Below are 23,272 nucleotides of genomic sequence, written 5' to 3'. Positions count from 1 at the left end.
CACTCTGGAAGGAAGAGGCTTGTACAAAGTTTTCCAAGTTCTTTGATTAATTTAGCCTTCCCTTATTTTAGGTATTGTATCACTGACAGGAAAGGTCCCTTCCAGATCATGTGAGACTTTATACAGCCTTTTCTCTTTTTCACTCTTCTCTGCTCTTTCAGAAAAGCTGCTGGCACACACAGAGAAGCTTTCTACCAGATGGTTGAATGAACAAATTAGTTAATTTCCCCTTGCTTTTGATCTCAAGAGTATTTACATGTTAGACCCTCAAAGCATATTAGCAGACACTCATGATGAGATTAGGGTATGGCAAAACAATGTAGATGAACTCAAGCAGAGAGGAAAAAAAACAAACAAAAAAAAACAGTATATTAACACTGATGACTAATGCAGCTAAAAAAATAAGGGCAGAAATTTCAGAAACAACAGGACTTTACATAGCAGAGAATGGGGAAAACTATGTAAAAGCCTATTCTGATATCAACCATTCAGAGAAGCAGAAACACCACAGTGGAAGAAAAAAAATTAAAACATCACAATCTCTAACGAAGCAGTACAGTAATGTATTAGCTTCTGTTCTAGAAGGAACATGAAAAAAGGCTGATTTTAATAATAAAATTATAATCTTCCAGCTCTGATGATGTCTGTATTAATGAATAAATAGGGGTACAGTTCTTTCCCATACTGCAATAGGTGTTGCCCAACTCCTGACTACTTTATTTCAATCATATCATATCCATATTCCATGCCTTGTACATTCCTGACTTCAGGTCTACTTTGTTTTGAGGTGAATGTTTCTGACCCGTGGAGTAAGGCATCACCACCTCCAAACTCCCCATCACCATCCTTCGGTCCTTTACAGAGTGTCATTTCCGGACTCCTTTCAGGTGTTTATGACAAGAAAGAAGCCAAGTACGAGTTTTCAGAATGATAAATTCTGAATTACTCATAGAAATGAAATAATGAGGAATGTTCGCTTCCCCGCTTTGCAGTACAGTACAATCGTATTTAACTGGTGCTATAGTTGAAAGACATGCTGTAATGCATAAGCACCAGGACTTCTGTGTAAGGTTTACTGATCCTGAAGAAAGTAAATACAGGCAAATTAATATTCACTAGTTTAATAAGAGAGGTACCAGGAGGCAGCCAACACACCAAGTCCTCATTACTGGGGGGGGTAAGGTGGTATTACTGTCTGCCCTTCTGCTGGCTTCTTAGACTTTCAAGAAAGGAAAAAAGTCTCGCTAAATAAGCTTCAAAAAGGTACGTGTACGATAACGAAGTGCACTTTCTTCATTTTATCAAATCATAATTCCTTCAAATTTGACAGAAGTGGTAGGAAAATAGCAGGAATTCTTTCCCCATTCTATTCAAAAAGCGTTCGCTTTCCATACATTCATCTCTCCTGTACACATCTTCAAAGCCTCTCTGCTAGTCTCTAAACATCATTCCCTTTCTACCACTATGCTTACACTTCAGCTACACCATCCCTGAAACTCTCCCTCAAGTTCTCTCTGCTCTTCTTGTGACAAATACTCCCTACATCCTTATTGAAAAAAATATTAGCACCACCTGTGCAGTCCACCAACATGCCTCCTACTTCCTTTCCCCTCCAGCAACAAGAAGGCTCTGAAAACTGCCTAAGAAAGTTTTCTCTGGTGTGGCAAGTTCTCATACTTTTATATGGTAGTTTAAAAGAACAACTGCTTAGGAAAAAGGTACAGGAAAGGTTGGAAAAAAAAATAATAGCCGGTCCCTTTTGGAGAAAAAACTGTGACTCCTCACAAAAAATTCATGCTCTACCCATTGCCTGTCTGGTGGATTGAGATCACTGCCCTGAAATTTTTCTGAAGACAATGAAAGCATAGATAACATTCAATAATGTGCATGTTGGCATAATCTAATATGAAGTAATTTGGAGCATGCAGCATTCAAATACATACAGGGTAATTAATACTCTACCTCATTTTGAAGTTCATCACCACTCTTGGGAGAAGCAAGCATCTCGTACAAAGTACAGCAGAGATCTTCTGTTGTTGGTCCTCCAGGGGTACCACCCTGAGATTCATTCAGATACTTTCCAACTTCAGACCATAAAAAAGAATCATCTACTTTTTCCAAAGACTTGAGATCAGACTTCTCATCATAGCAGTTCTTCAAATGATCCAGCTGATTATTCAAAAATTTCTTATAATCTAAGCTTATAATTCTTTGTGCATCAGTCTCACCATTTACAGGCAGCTCCTCAGAGTGATCCAAATCATGCATGTCAAATGAAAACACTATATTTTTACCGAAGAGCACTCTGTTATCACCATTTTGCTCTTCAGCCATCTGCATGAGGGCTGTAAGCTGTTCTTCAGTGAAGTGAGAAGCAATCCGACATGTGGCATTACAAGCTGCAGTAGCAGATGATGATGGAAACGGCCCAAACATCTGCTTGATGGCCTTTGTCTCATCATGACCAACACATTCTTTCCTGTGAAATGTCTTAAAAAGAAAAACAGCTCCACTTTCAATTGCTTCTTGTCCATTTTCAGCTCCAACTGTTAAGAAAAACAAATGTAATTTTATGCACTTCAACCTAATTCTCATTCATTGCTTATAACAAAACTGTACTCAATTTCTCACAAGTCTCATCAACAAAGATGTGAAATGACGACCGTAAGAAGCAGCAATTGTTGCAAGCTATTGAATTATAAAATGCATGAAATGCTAAAGCATCTGTCTTTGCTACCCCTTCTACTTATAAGAAATTCATATTAGGAGTTACCAGTGCTTTCTTGTTTTTCCAAGTAAGAGGAAAAGCATACCTAGATCTTATATTCACACTAGTATATTTACAAGCTTTTTAAAGGCAACTGAATTCTACAATGAATCAATATTTATTCACTGCCTAATCTGAACATTCAAACCAGACTAAACATCCAGAACTCAGTTGGAAATTACTACATTCTTGCTTCTGATAATACAGAATGAAGGTATATTAGAAAAACTGTCCAAAGAAGTTAAAGCAAATAAATGCATGAAATTATACTTACTGGCTACCTACAAAAAGCCGTACTGTACAAATCAAAAACTTATAATCAGATTTAAAAAATGAATTTACCTCTTACATAAATATTCTCAGAAGTCCTCAAGGAAAATATAACCAAACACAAAATACGATTAACCTAAGTGTCACAACTAAACAAAATGAAAAAAGTCATAATGCATAAAATAAATCAAGACAGGCAGCATACTTCTATTTTTTTTAACCACCTTTTCTCTTCTATTTTTTTCCTTCACTTTCCCCTTGACTATAAGAACAATATGCATAAGTTTCTTCTGTATTTTAAAAACGTATTCTACGAAGCCAGGCAGATTGTTCCACCATTTTTAGAAAACTACAATTGCTTAATTACTTGAAGTGTCTTAAAATGCTTAATGTCAAGGTTTACAAACCTCTACTTTCAAGATGTCTTTATTGAGTCAATTCAGGATTGATTGGCATGACTTCAACAGGAAACAATATGATTCAAGTGAATAACGCCTCCCATATAGCTAACTTGAAAGAGCCAAAGTTACACTTTTAGCACAATTAATATGGTTATTTTCTTACTAGTATCCAAAACTGTCTTGTGCCTGACTGTTCACTTATGGTCCTACAAATTTGAGTAACTAGAAACCTAACATTAACTTCACTATTTATCTTAAATTTCACCAAGGTGAACTGTGAAAAGCTAAGAAACTCATGGAAGATGTTTTAGGTTGTATTCACATAATAATTAGGTACCTAGATACGGAAGATAAACTACATAAAGGTAAATGCATACACATTCAAGATGTGCATCATCTCAGTGGAAATGAGGTGGTTTATCCTCCTTGTTTATTCTTAACCATAAAGGAATTAGACAAAAAAAATAGCTTGAAAACACACACCTAAAACTGGGCTGCACAAACCACACATTCCTAATGCAGAAATACACATTCTACAGATTTCCAGTGTACAGCAGAAGCACACCTAATTAAACTAAAAGAACACTAGTACTGAAAGGTTCTAGAAATAGCTCCTTGGTTTATTAAGTGCTAGTTCTTCCACCAGTGCCTCCTGTTTTGTGGAAATATCTCCTAAGAAAATAATTCATCACCCCTCCTAATATATATAGACATATAAGCCAGCAAACATGGCAAGAGACACTCTCTTTTTGTTTTCTCTTTTAAGCCAATATTTTCCCTACTAATTAATATTTCAGTATCCATTGTCTAGGATGAGACTCCATTTCCTTCAAATTAATGAAAAACAGCTTGCAGCCAATTCACTTTTTAGACTGTACATCTCTGATAACAATGGTTGGAATATTACTGTCCACTCATTTTGTACCTCAAAGTATTTTTTTTCTTCTGATAACATTATCTGTCTTTCCTCTGAAGCATCAAAGCTGATGGTTTTGTCCTAACTTTTTTTAACCAAATAATCGTCCATTTGTTTTCATTTGTTTTGTCCTTTCGTTCCATCACACAAAAATCTACCACTATATCTTCCAATATGTTCTAACACACTCAACCCATCATTAAAGTTTGGAGAAAAATAATGTTCTCACAGAAAATAATTTTGTTCCAGTAAAATGGAAATTAATTAAAACGAAATAATCCACAGCTAATACACTTTCCTGTCATTAAGACAGAAAAATGCAAGTCTGTCAAATTATATTCATGGATGACATTGACAGCTAAGAATATCAGATACTGAAATTACTTAAAAATCTCTTCTTCTCTACCATATTTTCCCTACTTGCTATACTTGATATGGTTTTATCTTTTCTGCTGCAAACATTATGGCCATATTTGTCACCCCCAAATACATTTTATTGTAGTATTTCTCACAGTTAAATTGTGATTAGTGGATATTAAAATATCAATGGTTAAACAACCATGCAAATCTTCTCCACTTGTCCCAGGTTGCTTGTTATGGATATAAAATTCAGATTAAAGGAAAATGACACCACCAAACCTCTCCAGCTCTAGTTCAGAGGTTGCTGAACCAGTCTGCTCCTTATTTAAACCTTAGTTTTCCCCTCCCAGTTGAGTCTCACACTTAAGCAGAATGCATACCTCAAGATTTGGCCACATTGCATATTTTGGCAACAACAACCCCAGACAATGCTACAGGCTTAGGGCAGAGTGGCTGTAAGACTGTGTAGAGGAAATGGACCTGGTGGTATTGACTGATGCTCTGCTGAACGTGAGCCAGCAGTGTACCCAGGTGGCCAAGAAGGCCAATGGCATCCCAGCCTGCATCAGAAACAGCATTACCAGCAGGAATAGGGAAGTAACAGACCCCCTGTACTCAGCTCTGGTGTGGCCGTACCTTGAGCACTGTGTTCAGTTTTGGGTCCCTCACTGCAAGAAAGACATTGAGGCCCTGAAGCGTGTCCAGAGAAGGTCGATGAAGCTGTTGAGGGCTCTGGAGCACAGGCCTTATGAGGAGCAGCTAAGGGAGCTGGGATTGTTCAGTCTGGAGAAGAGGAGGCTCAGGAGAGACCATATTGCTCTCTATAGCTACCTGAGGGGAGGCTGCAGTGAGCTAGGGGTCTGCCTCTTCTCTGGTGTAACCAGTGACAGGACAAAAGGGAATGGCTTCAAGCTGTGCCAGGGGATGTTCAGGCTATCTTTTCTGAAAGAGTGGACAGGCACTGGAATGTGCTGCTCAGGAAAGTGGAGTCACTGACCCTGGAGGTGTTCAAGGAACATTTGGACACTGTGTTGAGGGATATGGTTGAGTGAGAAGGATTGGTGATGGATGGTTGCGTTTGGTGATCCTGTGGGTCTTTTCGAACCGTGGTGATTCTGTGATTCTAGGAGCAGTGCTTTCTCAAAAACACATACTGAGTTTTAGGCTGCATTACTCAAAAAATACCATAGTATCTAAAATGAGTATAAATATAGACAGTTAAATACATAATTGGTTTCTAAGAAACAAAAACCACTACAGGACAGCTGTTTGAATCACATAAAAGAAAATGAACAAATAGTTCACCAAAATAAAATAATTCCTTACTATATGTAAAATATAATTCCACAATAGACAGCGAGGCTTTTATTCATTTTTGTGTTAACTTTTAATAAAATTATACTTCTGCTTGAAAGTGTCCTATTCTCTCTCAATTGGTAAAGATTACATTAGAATGGGTACATACATAGAAAAACAATAGGAAAAGGGACAATTGCTTTAAACTCATAGAGGATAAATACAGAGGAAATTCTTTGCTCAGAGGGTGATGAGGCACAGGAAAAGATTCATAGATATATTAGGTTGGAAAGGACCTACAAGATCATCTAGTCCAACCATCCCCGTATCAGCATCCGTACCCACTAAACTACTAAATAAAATCCCTCAGCACCTCATCTAAATGCTTCTTGAACAGCGCCAGGGATGGTGCCTCAACCACCTCCCTAGGCAATGGAATGGCCTGCCTGACCACTCTTTCAGAGAAAAAATGTTTCCTCAGGTCTAATCTAAATCTTCCCTGGGTTAGATGCTTAGAGAAACTCCAGATGCCCTATCCATGGAGGTGTTCAAGGTCTGACTGGATTGAGCCCTGGGCCATAGCAGGAGAGTGAACCTAATAATCTTTAAGGTCTTTTCCAACACAAGCCATTCTATGATTCTAAGAAAACTGAGATCCAACTAGGATAAAGTAATTACAGATGGGCTGTTTTTTTTGAAAGGCAAAACAACAGCAAAGAGAGTATGAAGAAATGAGGAAAGGGGATCATAATGTTTGGATATGTAACTTGGACTCTGCAGCGGTAATTGTAGACAACTTAGCAACTGATTACCACAAGTTAGAAAGAAACAATGGGCCAACCTATTTTTCTGACCATATCACATACTTTAAACCTCCTAGCATAGCTGACTATATTTGCTTGTGAGGGGACATGTGGGACAGATACCCCGAGTAACAGCACCTCAATGCCTGTTCCTGGTTTGGTGATGTTGACATCTTTCTGATAGAAATCCTAGATTTTATATACACACACACATATGAACTGATTCATTCACAATTGACCAAAAAAGCATCATTTTCATAGAATCACAGAATCATAGGGGGTGGAAGGGACCTCAAGAGATCATTGAGTCCAGCCCCCCGCCAAAGCAGGTTCCCTACACCATTTTATATAATGATATCAGTAGTATGTTATTAAAATTGAGTGTTGAGAGAAATCTCATTAACATCCCTAAATTCCTAAACACATTGCTCATACCTTTCTAGTTCACATGCACAAAGCAGGATTTTTTTGTTTTCTTAAGCTATACTAATACCTGTATTAGTGCTATAATCACAGGATTCTCCTTAACTATCACAGCTGTATCTGAAATCCAAATTTACTATAACAGCACAGCAACGAACATCTCTTAAAAAATTAGTAAAAGAACATGAATTGTGTCAACAATCTCCAAAAAAAATACAACATTTGATCAATTATCATTACAGCTGCATCTTTTCTGTATTCATTGGTATAAACAGCTGACAAAAAAAAGCAGGAAAAAACAACATTTAGACTATGCTACGGAACAGATTACACTGAAGTGTCCCATAAGCCAATCTGATCTCATATATACGTATATAATCACTGAATCTGATTTTTTTTTCTCCAGGATACTGTAGCTACTTCTCCAAGCACATTTCATCTCATGAAAGGCATCATCATGATAACCACAACATGGTCATTCAGAAATTAAGGCACTGCAGAGCACAAGCAATCTGCACACAGAAAACAGAGGGGAGCTACCCTTGAACTGCAGGAGTTTAGTTGACATTTGTCAGTAAGTTACTTGTTATCTGACTACTAAGCCCAATTAGTAACACGCATCAGATTATTTTTTCTAACCCCCTAAGATGGCCCACACCACATCTTACATTACTTTCCTCAAAACCTCATGAAAGACCAATGCCAGCTCAAAGACAGGCACCAAAAAATAGATATCTACATTGAGAAAGAGGTAGCTCTTCCTACAGGTATCACTGTCTCTGGAAAACAAGTATTCATATGCTAAAATTCTGGCGTGAAGAGGTTAAATTCTCCTACCAGCACAAGCTCTACTGTTGTATTAGAATAAGAGTTTAAAAAATTAAAAACAAGTTTGTAAAAATAACATCACGTTTGTGATACGGAAGGACAGAACCACAAAGCAGAAAGTTTAGAATATGTGCCTCTTCAGATGAATTTAAATGTCTGTCAGTGGCTTGAGATATATTTGAAACTTTTCTTCTGATAATTCACTGAAAAAATTGTCACTGCAAACAATTTTTCACAATACCAATTCTGTGGAATTAAAGCAGCTAACACCAATGTAGTTCTTTTCCTCAGTGCACTGCCATGACAAAAGAAGTGTTGCTTTTGCTTGCTTACAAACCACAACACATCACTTAAGAATGCTATCAAAAAACAAGATAGTGCATAAAAACAGAATCACATTTTAAAATAAAATAGAAGATGTAGTTGTGCATATAGCTGACAGATTAACTAGATCTTCAAAGATACTTCAGAGCAAGACTGGAGTTAAAGCAGAACTGAAATTGTAACTGTATGAGTACGCAGGTAGTCAACAGCTAAAAAAGCAAAAAAGTCAGTTGCTGAATAATTGGAGAATTAAAACCTACCTATCTGTTTTGCTGCTTGTAATATAGTTTTCAAATCACCGTTTACAGTTTGGTATTCTTTTTTGTCTAAATTATCATCAACAAATTTTATTATCTTCTTCCAAGTAAGATCAGACTTCAGTAATTGTTCTTGTTGTTTTATTCTTTTTATCTGAAAAAGCAAAATATTTGAATATTTTTATTTCAAATGTATATAGAGTGGTTACTTTAAAACAAGCAAAATGAACCATAACAATGACAAAAACAACTTGACTGAAAAAACTTTCCAACTGCATTCAATCAGTATTTTCTAACAACAGCAATTCATTTCTCTTTTACCTATTCTTTACACACTTGCGTGTCAGGAATGAGAAAGATACACGCAGGCTGCTACGTCCCTTTCCAAGGGAAAACTCCATAGAAAGCTAAAAACTGTCGTAACTTCTAAAGAGAGAGTATCACAGAATAGTTGAGCTTGGAAGGGACCTCTGGGTTCACCAGGTATAACACATGCTTGATCAGGGACACCCAGAGCAGAGTGCCCATGCCCGTGTCCAGGCAGCTTTTCAAGATCTACAGGGAGACTTCCCAGCTTCTCTGGGCAATCCATGCCACTGCTCCATCACAGTACAGAAGTGCTTCCTGTTGCACAGAGGAAATTTCTTGTGCTCCAGTTTGTGCCCACTGTGCCTCTTGTTTGGGGACACCACTGAACAAAGTCTGGCTACGCCCTCTTCACATCTTCCCTTCAGGCATTTATAGACATTGATGAGTTATCCCAGGACTTCAGCTCCCTCAGCCTCTCCCAATGCTCCAGTCCCTTGATAATCTTGGTGGCCATAAGCTGGACCCGGCAGCATGTACATGTCTCTCTTCTACTGAGGTGGCCAGAACAGGACACAGAACTCAAGATGGGGCTTCACCACTGGTAAGCAGAGGGGAAGGATCACCTCCCTTGGCCTGCTGGCAATACTTTGTCTAATGCAGTCAAGAATACTGTTAGTATTCTTATCAGCAAGGCCACGCTGCTGACTCATGTTCACCTCAGTCTCTTCCAGGAACCCCAGATCCTTTTCCGCAGAGCTGCTTTTCAGTAAGGTAGCCTGTACCATGTTTTCATACTCCCCATTTCAAGTCACCTGCAGATTTACTGAGGTTGCCATCTATCCAGTCATCCATGAAGACCTTAAGGAGGACTGGATCCAGCATCGACCCCTGGGGCACTCCATTCTTTACTGGCTTTCCTTAGACTTTGTGCCACTGACCACTGCTCTCTAAGCCTGGCCACTCAGCCCATTTGCAATCCTGTCTTCTCGCTCAGCCCATACTTCAGTAGCTTCTTTATAAGGATCTTATGAGAGGCAGTATCAAAGCCTCACTGAAGTCCAGGAAGACAATATCCATATCTCATCTGGTGATTTCATTAAAGAAGCTTATCAAGTTGGTTAAGAATGACTTCCCCTTGGTGAAACCATGCTGACTACTGATTATTTCTTCTCCTTTGTGTGCCAAAAGACAGTGTCCAGGATAAGCTGTTTCATCCCCTTCACAGAGATTGAGGTGATGCTGACCAGCCTGTAGTTCCCTGGGCTCCTTCCTGAACACAGGAGCGATGTTTGTTTTCTTTAAAAAGCCTCTACTTACAACCTCCCTGGATTCCAACTTCATTTCACATTACAGGTTCCCATAACATTTTCATTACTTTAATGCATACCTTGAGGGGAAAAAAAAAGTACCTAAATTCAGCATTGCTAACTTTATTCTAAACACCACAAATACTTACTCTATATACTAACAGTTATAATTTAAGAAAAAAGATATTTACCGTTAAATCAGCTAATTCTTCACTATAATCATCATGCTTAGTGACATTTGAAAAGGAGCGTAGAGCGCCTGTAAGACGTGGCAAGGCCATCTGTTACTCATTCATTGATCCATAGGATAAAAAATTAAATCCCAGTTCAAGCACCTAGATGAAAACAAAAGAAATAACATGGCTTTGTTAAGCTACAAACACAAATTCACATCAGAAACTTGAAAGACTTTTTTGAGCAAATAGAACTTGGCAGAAAACGTGACTAAAGAAATTAAAAATCTCACTCAAAAACATTTTAAGCAAGATTCAAGACAGGGAGGTGGCAGTCACAGACAGTAGTCAAAACACAAGGCGGTTACTCAGCATGCCCTTCTTCTCTCTATTCCCTAAAGTTATTAGCACAGCAGCAGTTATTCCTTTAACACTGCTAACACAAGAGGATTATATTGAAATGTAGGCAACTGAACTTGGCTGCAAACAGCAGTAAGCAATTACCACCTGCTTGAAGGTTTCCCCTGAACCAGCATGAACTGATGGTTTTTGGGTCATTAACAGCCTGCAGCTCTGGTACAGGGACATCCTTTTTGGCAACTGCTTAACAATTTCTAAACAACAAAGTAAGCAAAGAAAATTAAGGCAGGGAAAAAAAGGATGTGTACCAGTGAACTATTATAAGAGAAAAAGGAAAAAAAAGTGCTAACAGAAAACCAACAAGAGAATGCCTTAGGATGTTTTCTCTCACAGCTGCACACAAACTGTCACACAGAGCACCGCACTCTCCAGAACTGCAGCCTACTTCTGCACATTCTTATGAGCCTGCTTTGCATAGGAAATATCGATACAGCAAAACACATCTGTTTTCCCACTGAACTTGTAATCATGCCAAGCCTTTTACAGAAACTATTCTCAAAGTTGCTTATTTTGAAAGGTGCCCAGAGTTAAATTGTTCAATGAATTCTAATGCACAGCTACAATTTCTAGTGGTAGCAAATAGACAGATTAGATTATTCTTGAAACAATTAATGATACCATTACAAATTTAATGACCTGCATCATTCTTAGCATGCCTGAAGACCATCAGCCACCCAGAAATCTAATCACTTAAAAAGTTACTAAAACAATTTTGAACGTTCACACACTGCACAAAACTCCTTGCTTTAATCCAATTATCATTAACATTTTCTATTTTTTCATCTAATGACCTCATTTGTATTTTAGCTATCAACACTGCAATATAGCACAAAAGCAAACCAGTGTTCCAATCACAGCCAGAGAAATGTCACCGCCTTGTCATGCATCTTTGCTTTCCAACCTAACACGAAGTTGCTTTTTGGAAAAAGCTATCACAACAGCTGATATACTCAAGAGAAATGCTATAATAATAATAAAGCTACAAAATGTGAAGATAACACATTTTAAAAAATCACAATAACAAAGAAAACAAACAAGTCTTTTAAGTGGGTAGAGAGGACATTCAAATTCAAGCATAGAAGCAGACATAAAAACAACTGAGCCTTTTGAGATATTCAGTTAATATATGACATGTCACATCATAATAGCACAGCTCCTAGTGAAAACACACTGTCATCACCATAAGCACAATCAAAGCAGACAACTAGTGTTTGAAATCTGAGGGAATCTATCTCTACCCAACAAAAAAGATAAATCACACTGCTCCAGCAAAAGCATTGCCATTAGTTGCTGAAGATATTTTGCCTATTTATTTTCTACCTATACTCAAATATCTTTTTCTGTAGAATTATGGTCCTTTACAATAAGAATATCACAATTATATTATTGGATACTAATTTAATTACCCTTTCTGAAATAGCATGTAATTTAAGAAAGTCTGAATCCGATTTTTAAAAAGTTCACATTTCATACACACATTCAGGAGATACAAAGCTTCTCCATCAGTTCTGTTTGTTTAGAGAGTGGCTTTGGAAGTGTGCTCCTTCCTCCTTTACAAACTGAGTTCTTAATACTTTCTAAAATAAAACACCTGGAATCCTAGAGGACAAATAAGGACCTGTCTCCCAGAGCACAGACTTTACCAAACAGTCAGATCCAGCTCAGAAGCACTACAGTTGAGCTTGTGTTTATAAATTATGCCCTACACACACAAGTGCTTTCAAAACTTGCTTTACGGAGCCTGCCTCTCCTTGCAGATATTCAAAAACAGCCTGGAAATGGTCCTGGGCAACCTGCTGTACAAGGTCTTGCCTGAGCAAGGGTTGCACTAAATGATCTCTAGAGGTACCTTCCAACCTCATTCATCATGTGGTTGTGCAGTCTGAACTGGCTCACCTGACAGTGCAGATACCCAGCATTTCTGTACCTCCACCCCAAGGCTAACTCCAGCACTTGTATGCAATGCACAACTTCTCAAGGGCAATGTAAACTGCCTTACAAGGGAACCAAATCCACAATTAGAAAACAGAATAGATGCAAAAACAAGGATATGAACTTAAAGTATCATTCCATAACATTAGAGGCAGCTGTAAATACCAGGTCAAAAATGCTGTGGCCATCTGACACACAATATAAATTTACATTAAAAAAATAAATTGTAGGTTATCTTTCTTTAAACAGAGCATACTGATAGAGACAACTGCTTTCAGATTATATCAGCTACTGCTTGTCTTCTTGCAGCTACCATAAGGTTAACAAATTCCTTCTGATTTGGCAGAAGTAAACCGGTTGGCCTACAGTTTTACGTTATACATCTGTATCAAATGATCCTGCTGGTTTGCAAATAAGGATCATCAAATCCAACTCCTGGCTCCCCTCAGTACCAGAAAGAATTCAAACCCTGCGGCTGAGAGCACTGACCCAGTCAAGGCTTCCTGAATTCCTGCAGCTCGGGGCCATGCCTACTTTGCTGGGCAGTCTGTTTCATTCCCATGGCCCTGTGGTGAAGAACCTGCCCCTAACCCCTGATTCAGCTCCATGCCATTTCCTAGGGCCCTGTTGCTGGCACAGAGAGCAAACCTCAGCACAGTAAAAAAAAAAAAAAAAAAAGTCAGGTTTTACTACCAAGTAAGGACTACTCAGGCACATTCTGCCAATTTTTTTTTATTATTATTTTTCTTTTTTTAAGTGCTAGGTATTTGCAAACATTTCCACCCTCATTTAAAACAAACTTGTCTTGCCACTAAATTTCTGTTTGTAAAGCAAGAAAAACAACATTCACCTTTGTAAACTGTTGTGGAGAGAGAATATTTTTTTAAAGCTTGCTTCACTTCTCTTTTTAGAAGAAAATGAGAGTTTAACATTGAAACTTTTTGTGTGGAAAAGTAAAATATAAAAGCAGGTTATACTCAACTAAAACAGAATTCAAGTACAAAACCATTCACATTTTATTGTTTGAAGAGAAGCCTAATGGTCAGCATGGATCTCAGCAGGTCTTCCCTTCATTAAATTTAAAAACATTGTTACCACTATTACAAAGGTACACATCATTACTGGATTTTTTCATCCTGTATTTTTACACTAAGTTTTCCTCTCACTTCTGGCCTTATGTTTTTTTCTGTAAGCAAATAACAGAACCATCTCGTCCCATTCTCCACTAAAATGCTACAAACAACATGGTCCAATAGATATAAAAAAATAAAGAAATATTAAAATGTTTTAAGTAGACAGCTCCCCTGTAGGGCTAAGAAAAGGGGATTGCTCAAATGGCACACCTTTATTTTCAAGTTGTAAATAAATCTTTCCTTACTTAGAAATGATGGAATAACATAGCATTAACAGAACCACAAGCAAAAATCGGTAGTCAGGCTATGCTGAAGTACCAACTTCTGTAGCACCCAGTACTGGGCTTGGTACACAGCCCTCAAAAGCTCACAGCAGTTATCTTGTTTAAAATTTTTAAGGAATGTTAAGATATTTTAGCAGATTTTGTTTACTCTGCCTATAAATTTGTGAGGTAAATAACTCCCAAGGATGGTACTTCGCAAAGAAATAGTATAGATGATGGTATATTTTGAGTAGCTCTATATAGATAGGATACAAATAATACAAAATAGAAGATGGCTCACCTTTATGATGACAAGGCTCACAGAGGACTCCACATGGGAGGGATCTCCAAGAAGAGACCCTTCCCTGGTGGTGGTCAGCCCTTAAATGGGGTTTGGGAGAGGTGGAGCCAGGCTCCACCCCTTCCAATCACACAGGTATATCACCTTCACCTGTGGCCCCGTGGCTGACTCGGTGCTCACCTCAGGTGACCAATCAGTGGTTCAGGCCATGATTTGTCAGTTCCCATACAAAATTCAAACTACAAGCAAATTCCTTGCTGTCTGTCTAAACTCATTTAGACAATCAGAAGTTATTACTGATTACTGGAGTAATTAAATAAGGCATTAGACATCAGAAATTAATAGCAGGTTGCTACAAACCAAATAGTACATGGATAAAACAGCACTTTCTCACATGTCATAGTGGAATAATTTCTATAAAAAGAAGCTAAGACAACAAATGACAGCTGAAAAAAGCAATCAAAACAATGAGGACACCTGTACACTTGTATTATTACAAAGCCATAGAATGACTTGAAATCAAAGGGACCCCAAGCATCAGCAAGTTCCAGCATCCCCACCACAAGCAGATTTGCCTGCCTCTGATTTGTGCCTGAACCATGCTGATGATTCAAGGTTTGCTTATGACAGACACCTGGGTGGGATTTAATCCCTAAGCAGAGTGTCTACTGGCATTTGAGACAATTACCACAAAGGTATTCCTTCGGGCCAGCATGACTCATGAAACCTTCACACTCTCTGAAAGAGCAGCTGGACACAAGGTTACACAAAGTTCTTAAACTGAGGACAGCTGTGTGCTCAAGCACCTGAATCACTTACCGAATTTATTGACAATTAAACAAATGCCCTAAATACTATATTACAGTCCAGTTCAAAGTAACTGGTAGCTTATTATTCATTCAGTGCCATTATTATCCTCCATAACTCAGATCTCCTTCAAAGTACATTTTCATTAGTCCTCAAGGTTGGAACTGAATAATTCTGAAGGGAGAGCATCTCCTCCAAGTATTTTTTTTTAAGGAAGTACAAAGCTTTCCCTCTAAGAAAAGTACATATATAAATTTTTCAGCATTTAAGAAGGGTTTCAGTAAAATAAATAAATAAAAAAAAACAAGACAGCAATCCCTAGGAGTGCCTGTACATTAATATTCAGCTTACAATGGAGTCAGTATGAGCCTGATTGCTCCCTTAGTGCACATTTACCCAAACCATGAGATTCCAAATACAATTTGGAGAAAGTTTCTGAAGCAGGGCAGAGCTAAAAATCAAAACATTATGGGAAAGCATTATGGAAAAACATGGAAAATTGTTGTAAAGAGACATATAACCACGCACTAGTTGCCATGAGTTTTAAGAAAGCTATGTTCCTATGAGACAAAAAATAAGACATCTAGCATAGGCATCCTTGAGGCACTGATCTTTTTCCCAGGTATAGAAAAAGAATGGCCATACAGCTAATGCATCCCTACACAAATTAAAGAGAACTCACATTGTTGCATATGTATGTACAGTATCACTTGTAATTTTGATAAACTGACCTGAAAGACAAAAAAAAAAATAATTGAAATTGTTCTGGCTATGTAGGCAAGTCCACCTACAATGGTGTTGAAAATCTTACAGGCATGAAAAATACATTTTTGAGATTCATTTGACAAGATGAATAAAAAAATATCAATTTAACCATGGGGAAGTGTCTTCTGAAACAAACACTGGAAGAGCTCCTCCAAAAATAATGCGTCGTATTTATTTCCAAGGAAAATACAACAGTAAGATTTCCTGATGGAGGAAATTCTCAGCTACAAAACACTTTGTCAACATAGTCACTCCCATTAGCTATGCATTTTTGCCAGCAATGAACAAGAGTCCACATACCATGCCTGTGAAAATGTGCAACAGGGACATGACCCACCATTGCTGTCATCACTTCTGAAACAGAACACCCACTGCCCCATGGTGCTCACATCAACTGTTTGATCTCCACATACATTCAGTAAATGTTGATGCAGGGTTTTTTTTCATGGAGAAATTCAATGACATCTTCATATGCACTTCCATGTCAGAAACCACTCTGCCAGACTGCCCCTGTGCTACCATGTGTCACACAGCAACAAGAAGTAATGGAATACGGATGTGAAGATTCAAAAGATTCAAAGCAGCTCTGGAACCATAAGAGTCATTACAAGCAAGTTGGTTACATAATTCTGTCTCTGGTGCCTTACGACACTGCTATTCTATACATTGCTGAATTCATTATCAAAAGATGTCTAATAACTGCAATGACTTGTAAGTGGCACATATCATTAGCTTCATCAGAATTGGATCACAAAATTCATGCTATATTCACCATGGTGTAAAATGAACTCTAATCTCATAGAAAAGCCATTGGAAAAGTTCACATCACTTGGAAAGACAGGATGCCAATTCTGAATTAACTGCCTTACCATATATCATGAGTCCTTGTCGAGCACTTCTGCAGCAATTAGTTATGGTTAATAAAATCACTGCACCTAGCAGACAACTCGCAGTAGTTGTACAAGCACAGTACAGCTGAGACCAAGATGAACATTTAATCTTTAAGAACAATTGTTCTACAAAAGCACTGAAGCAGAGCTGCTCATTTTCAGTGAATATTAAATCTTTGTTTTCAGCAATTTCATCAATAAAATTGGTAGTAACATGGGCAAAAAATCCTCAAGTACGTTAAAGTAATTAAGTGAACTACACAATTATTTTTTCAAAACTGAAATACACAGTTTCTGAGAACACTTCCAAGAAATGCTGTAAAATTTGCAGCTTTTAAGTTAAAAAAAAAAGTGTCATGTAGTAGACCAACTTCAGCTATCACTAAATGAAAAATTCCCAGAACTATCATCTACAAATTTGTTCACTCTATTTCCACCATCTTTTGTGATGACCATAATTTTTATCAAAAGTTGTAACAAAGAGTACACAAATACGAAAAAAGTAAGCCATTACATATAAACAAAAGTAAACAATTGTCCATGCCAAAGCATTAATTTTATTAAAATAGTGCAAGTAATACTGTGTAATTTGTTTCCTATTTTTAGTAGTGTTTGGATCATTCTTTCTCTACTTGTTTCATTTTTTAATAGAAGAGAAGAAAGTTATGGTAGAGCTTCAGGAAAACTCTCAGATATTAACTTCAGTAACCATACCTCCAGACCAAACCGTCTGAGAAAGGCAAGCCTTCCCAACAATGACAGTTGTCACTGGGATACCACAATCACATGCATACTTCATTACAAAGTAACAGTAAATATCTTCCTAAAGTTAGCAGCAATTGCAAGCTGAAAACTGCATTCTGTTCACTTCACCTCTGCAACAACTGTTCTAATTCTAAATGTGCTCAGAAGACCCTAAATAAATGTCACAGACCAGATAAGCATACCCTGAATGTTACTCACTAAGCTGCTTTGTTTAAGTCCTACATCAGTACATCAATATGTAAATTCTTCCAAGTATAAACAGATTTAAGCATCACAGTACCTCACAAATTTTCTAATATTCCTCCTAAAGTTTTTTTTTGTTTAATCAAAGTACCCAGCTGCCAGACTCTCAGTTCCCAGGAACTTCTAATTGAAACAGAGTCCATCATCTTCTCCAAGAGCTCGCATACCAAGGAGGTACTTGAAACAGCTCTTTAGAAAGCTATCATTTTCTGATCATTAAATACCTATTTGAAACTTCTTTATTATTACAATTAAAAATATGGAATTACAGGGGAAAAAAAGACTACTATGATCATGTAATATTATAGTGCTTGCAAACTAAAAATCAAACCTAAAGCTGCTGACAACTCTTTCTGGGCTGACTGCCTGTAGAATTAGCAATACACATGGCAAGATACTTTGAGAAACACACCTATATGGTTTCCTACAGTGGCAGGACCAAAATAATATCTATTACAATTCTTAAAAACATTAAAAATGTATGCCTGTTTCATGAAAAAAAAATAGAGAAAAAAACAAAACACATTCTTGTCTAATCTAGTGAAAAAGAAAATACCTCCATAATGCCTTTAGTAACACAGTGAGGCTAAAGCTGTTTCCAATGGTAACATTTTTGACAGGCTCACATGCAGCTGTCTTCTGTTAGAACTATGTAAAATCTGTCAGCGTTTTAAACAAACTGTACCTTAAGCTAAGAAATACCTACATTAGTCAAGATTCCCCTATTTCATAATTAAAAGTTGCTGAACTTTCACTAATATTTAGCATGACAAATACATAAATGATGTTCAGATTTAAAGATTTTTATTTTGAAGACTCCCTATAAACAAAAATGCCATATTAACAAGTAAATGACATAATTCATACTACAGAGGCAGCAGAGAGAAGCAAGAAGTTTTCAGTTGGGCACTGGTAGGTGCCAGTCAGTGGGTTGTGAAGTTTTCTGCCTGTAATATTTAGCAAAGTCAGTAATACATAAGGAAGAGCTAAGTTCTTCACTTTAACATTTCAGAGCCATATATATTCAAAATATTAGGGCCAGAAACCACCAAGCTTGTAATCCTTACTGTGTATTATCTTTCCTTAAGTTATAAACAATATTTTGGGGCCCTCCTATCCAGTTATTTTCCCTTTCTTATACAATCCTCCTTTAGAACTTCACAGTAAGTCCATGATCTGGCTGGATGAGCCTTCACTGCAGCCTGTGCAGCACTGTGGTGCTATGCTTTGCACTCATGGCTAGAACAATGATAAGCAACACAGCAGTACTTTGGTACTGTTGCACAGCATTTGCACAGCATTTGCACAGCACCAAGTATTATCTTCCCAGCAAGAACAGAGAACACTTCTCTGTTGTGTGCTTAGAATAACCTCAAGTAAAGGACAGCACAGAAATTTTTCCCATCACAGTAAGCATTGTTATCGCAGAACCAGAGAAAGCTACTTCTTTCCTTAGTCACATTTTCAAGCACCTGCACTAAACATTGTGCTGTTTTGCCACAGCCAGCAGTCAAGCACCCACACAGCCGCTTGCTCAGTCCCTACTCTTGTAGGATGGTAGGAAAAGAACGAAAAAAAAAGAGATAACTTATGAAGAAAAGAAATAACGACATCTCTAATCACATCTCATAGGCAGACTACTTCCTTTCCAGCTCCCAAACTGGGACACCTTAGAAACCAACTCCTCCAATCTCACTTTTTACACTGAATGTGAAACTACACAGCACCTAACTTCCACTCACTCCCAGCCTATTCACTGGGTAGGCAGAATAGGAAAAAGAAAGCCTTGATGCAGTGCTAATAATAGTCATAACACTGGTGCACTATCGACTCTATTAGCCACAACATGCTATGGCCATAATAAAAGTAAGCCTTAGCCCAGCCAGACCCAATACAAGTATCAATTATCAGTGCTTTGTGCAGATAAAGGAGATCCAACTTGTCAAAGGAGTGATAAGCATAAAGAATGCTCCAACTGTACATCCCTGTAGGGATTTGGACTTCCAGTAAACACAAAACTGCTCATTTTTATGGTGTGATAAGGCATTCAAAAAGAGGGAATGAGTAAATACAGAATGACTGACTATTTTAAGAATATTTATATATCCTTATATATAAGTTAGGATGAGAAGATGCATGAAAAAGTTGAATATTATACTGAAAACAGTATCAAATGGAATGTCTTTCCTATGCAGAACCTAATTAAATCTGTGAATTCATTGTCACAAGATGCCAAAAAGACTAAAAGCTCAAGAAAGGATTAGATAAAGTCAGCTAGCTTTGTAGCTATTGAACCCAACAGCTTAAAGGCAGCTCATCACTTACTTAAATCACTGACTGCTGAAAGATACAGTGATGCTTTTGCTTTCCTACTATGTTTGCTTGTTGATGGTGAGGGATTTTTTGGTTGGCCCAGCCATTATTTCCCTCTCTTAGCTCAAACTCCATCTACCACTTTTCTAACAAACTTTTAGCAACATATTAGAGATCATTTGGTCATTAGGTACATCCAAACTAGACAGTAGGGCTTGTTTTTTCTTCTTTCTTTATGCATCAAAACATAATTTAATTCAATAAAGATCATGTAGGTAGAAAGTGTCCAATATCAACTTCATCAATTGTTACTAAAAAGTCAACTGGAAGAAAATCCCTTGCACTAGTCAATATCAAGAGACTCTATTGTTATCTTTATTATGCATCCAGTTTCTAGAAATACACATCTGTGTAAAAAGGCACAGCGGAGGATAACAAAAATGACCAGCCATCTAGGAGACATAACCTCATAGGAAAGATCCTGCAAATGCAGATTACTTAAGGTACTGGGAGGAGCTTCCAGAAAAAAAAAAAATAACCAGGTCTAACAAGTAAACTAATATACACAATTCATTAAGAATTTTATGAATGCTTTGTCCCATGACAAAGTATTGATGAACTATGTGAGCTTCTGTCAGCATTACCACATGAATGGGAAAGAGTTCCTCCATATACCTACATATCTAGATCTCGGATGGTGTAAATTCTTTCATCATCAGAAACAGCTCTGATGTAAAGGAAATTATTTTGTAACAGTGCCTGCTAAAAAGCAGCGAGCTTACTTGAATTCAGGAGCTCACTGACACAATGTATTCTTCTGATCAAAGACAGCTTGCATCAAAACTAACAGCTGGTCAGCCTGATTTTTTTTTTTTCAAAAATAAATAAATATATGGAAACTACCAAGTTAGTAAGTGTTTCGTCCTCTGCTGAAATTTCTAACAGTTTTTCTGCTACACTAAGAAGTCAAAACTATGACTCAGCTCTGACTCCAAAAGTAAAGGTAATGAAAAAGTAAAACAGTGCAATAGGCACGTTCAGAACTCTGCAGAAGACTGTTGGTTCTATTTCAATAGTTCTGTTTCATAGTCAGTTCTTTAAAAGGCCTGAAGACTGAAAGGGGGCTGTACAAATGTTAGTATATTAAAAACAAGTATATTGAAGATTCGGGGCTTCCAAAAGCTCGAAATGTTCTTTGAATGCCAACACAATATACTCTCCTGAAACACCTGAGTGATAACCTGTACGATACTACAGTTACCTATTTTGGAAGCTAAGCAGGCAGTTTACATTACCAGCCACATGGAGTCACATAGTACCTGAAAACACTCCTCAAGATCACAGGTTTTGCTGTTTGTTTTTCATTCACTTCTACTGCTCTGAGTTTATTAATACTGATAATAAGTACTTAAAAGTATTCAGACCCATCCAACACCACCGCTGGCTTCCCCTTGGCAGCAAGCTTCTTATTCCAGCCTCACTAAGCAAACTCGGGTGACAACGACACCAGAACAAGGAAGGGGTTAGAGTTTATTCTCTGCCCACGGAAGGGTAGCTTACACCCCAACACACGCTTGCCAAGAGCAGGTCGAGCCAGCAGCAGCTCAACCACTCCAGGCCTGGAGGCCCACGCCCACCCCTCACGGCGAACCCCACTGTACAGCCCCCGGCCGGAAAAGACACGGGGAAAGACAATGCCTGGCCTCACCAGCAGCGGCCCGGCCGTTAACACTGCGGAAGAAGAGTAAATCTCGGCCGCCAGCTGCGAACAACAAAGCCTCCATTGCCGCCCTCCCCACGCATCCTCCCGACCCCCGCCCGCGCACCTGCTTTCCGGCTTGCCGGTTTCGCTGCCGCAAAGAACCGACGAGGCGCGACACTGCCGTAAAGCGAGCAGGCGGGGCGAGGAGGTGGACTGCGCTCTCTCGTCGTGTCCCAGCTCGGCGTGGCCGCTTCATTGGGCGGTTTCCTGATGATTGTGCTCGCATGAAGGCAGCTCCCCGGCTGGTTTTGTGGCCACGCTCCCACACAGTCTACCTCAGTACCTCGTTACTCACCGCGATGAGCGTTTCCGGGGCTCTTCCCTGTGTGCTCTCGTTGAGCGCCGTCACTCCGCGCTTTCTGCTTCGCAGCCCAAGCTCAGAGCGATGCGTGTGCTGTGCTCTCGGTCGCCTCACGCCTTATCCGCTCTGCTGTGACCTTGTGGAATCGGCCGGCGGCTACACAGTGAAGCGAGAGAGCGGGAAGGTAAAACGAGAAATGTGAGACAGCTTTCGGATGAAACCGACTTGAAGGAAAAAAGCTGTCACCATAAAAACTGCGTGTCTTCGTTGAGAGTGCATTTATATTTGCACGAAGATCACTGAGCTGCTTTCATCTATAAGGCTCTAACTCACACAGCTGTTTTCCTGTGTTTATTTGTATAGTGTCAAAAAATGTGCTACCCAAAATATAGTTATCCCTTCCTAAAAATGAAATGCACGAAATTCAGAGGAATCAGATGTTTTCATAGATAGCCACGTGGAACCGGTTGAGGTTTTTCTAGGTCACTTGTAGTGTTTCACTACAAATGCTGGATAAACCCAGCTTCTACCAGCTCTGTTCAGTTTTCATGTTAGACAACATCTTAACGAGGTTCTGCAGGACTAACAAAGACTAAGCATTAGAACAAATCTCTTGTATATAGATCCTGATTGCCAAAGGGTTCCAATTTTTTACAACTATATTCTCAAAGTAAACACATGCATTTTGTAAATATGTGTGTAAATATCTTACATTTCTAGTGCACAAATTCCCAAGTCAAAGTTATATGTAATTTAAAAAGAGAAGAGCATCTTCAGAATCCTCTTATGAGTTACTCTAATAAGCTATTTTCATCTTTTTTTAGAAATGCTTGTATATTCTGATGCTATTTTTTAAAAACGAGGATTAAATCATCTGCACATTACTTTCCTGTAAGTAGCATATCACTTTCACTTGTGAGTGAAAGCTGTCATAAACCAGATC

General features: G+C 38.3%; 1 protein-coding gene across 3 annotated transcripts in view; it reads right to left on the bottom strand.

The window, feature by feature from the left end:
* ASCC3 (activating signal cointegrator 1 complex subunit 3) overlaps window positions 1–22,116 on the bottom strand; it is a 263,322-nt gene extending 241,206 nt beyond the window's left edge. For all 3 annotated transcript variants that reach the window (XM_065735653.1, XM_065735658.1, XM_065735666.1), the window contains exons 1-4: window positions 22,093–22,116; window positions 10,453–10,596; window positions 8,649–8,799; window positions 1,963–2,546 (exon numbers count right to left, since the gene is read on the bottom strand). In XM_065735653.1, the coding sequence (XP_065591725.1) occupies window positions 1,963–2,546; window positions 8,649–8,799; window positions 10,453–10,542 (825 nt within the window). In that variant the 5' untranslated portion in view covers window positions 10,543–10,596; window positions 22,093–22,116. The remainder of the gene's footprint in view (window positions 1–1,962; window positions 2,547–8,648; window positions 8,800–10,452; window positions 10,597–22,092) is intronic.
* Window positions 22,117–23,272: the final 1,156 nt, after the last annotated feature.

This window comes from Cyrtonyx montezumae, unplaced genomic scaffold (assembly GCF_038088225.1).
Source record: "Cyrtonyx montezumae isolate F1298 unplaced genomic scaffold, pur_monq_1.0 scaffold_0, whole genome shotgun sequence".
In the NCBI taxonomy this organism is placed as follows: domain Eukaryota; kingdom Metazoa; phylum Chordata; class Aves; order Galliformes; family Odontophoridae; genus Cyrtonyx; species Cyrtonyx montezumae.
Note: the sequence above shows the minus strand (reverse complement) of the source record. Positions and strands in the feature narration are given on the sequence as shown.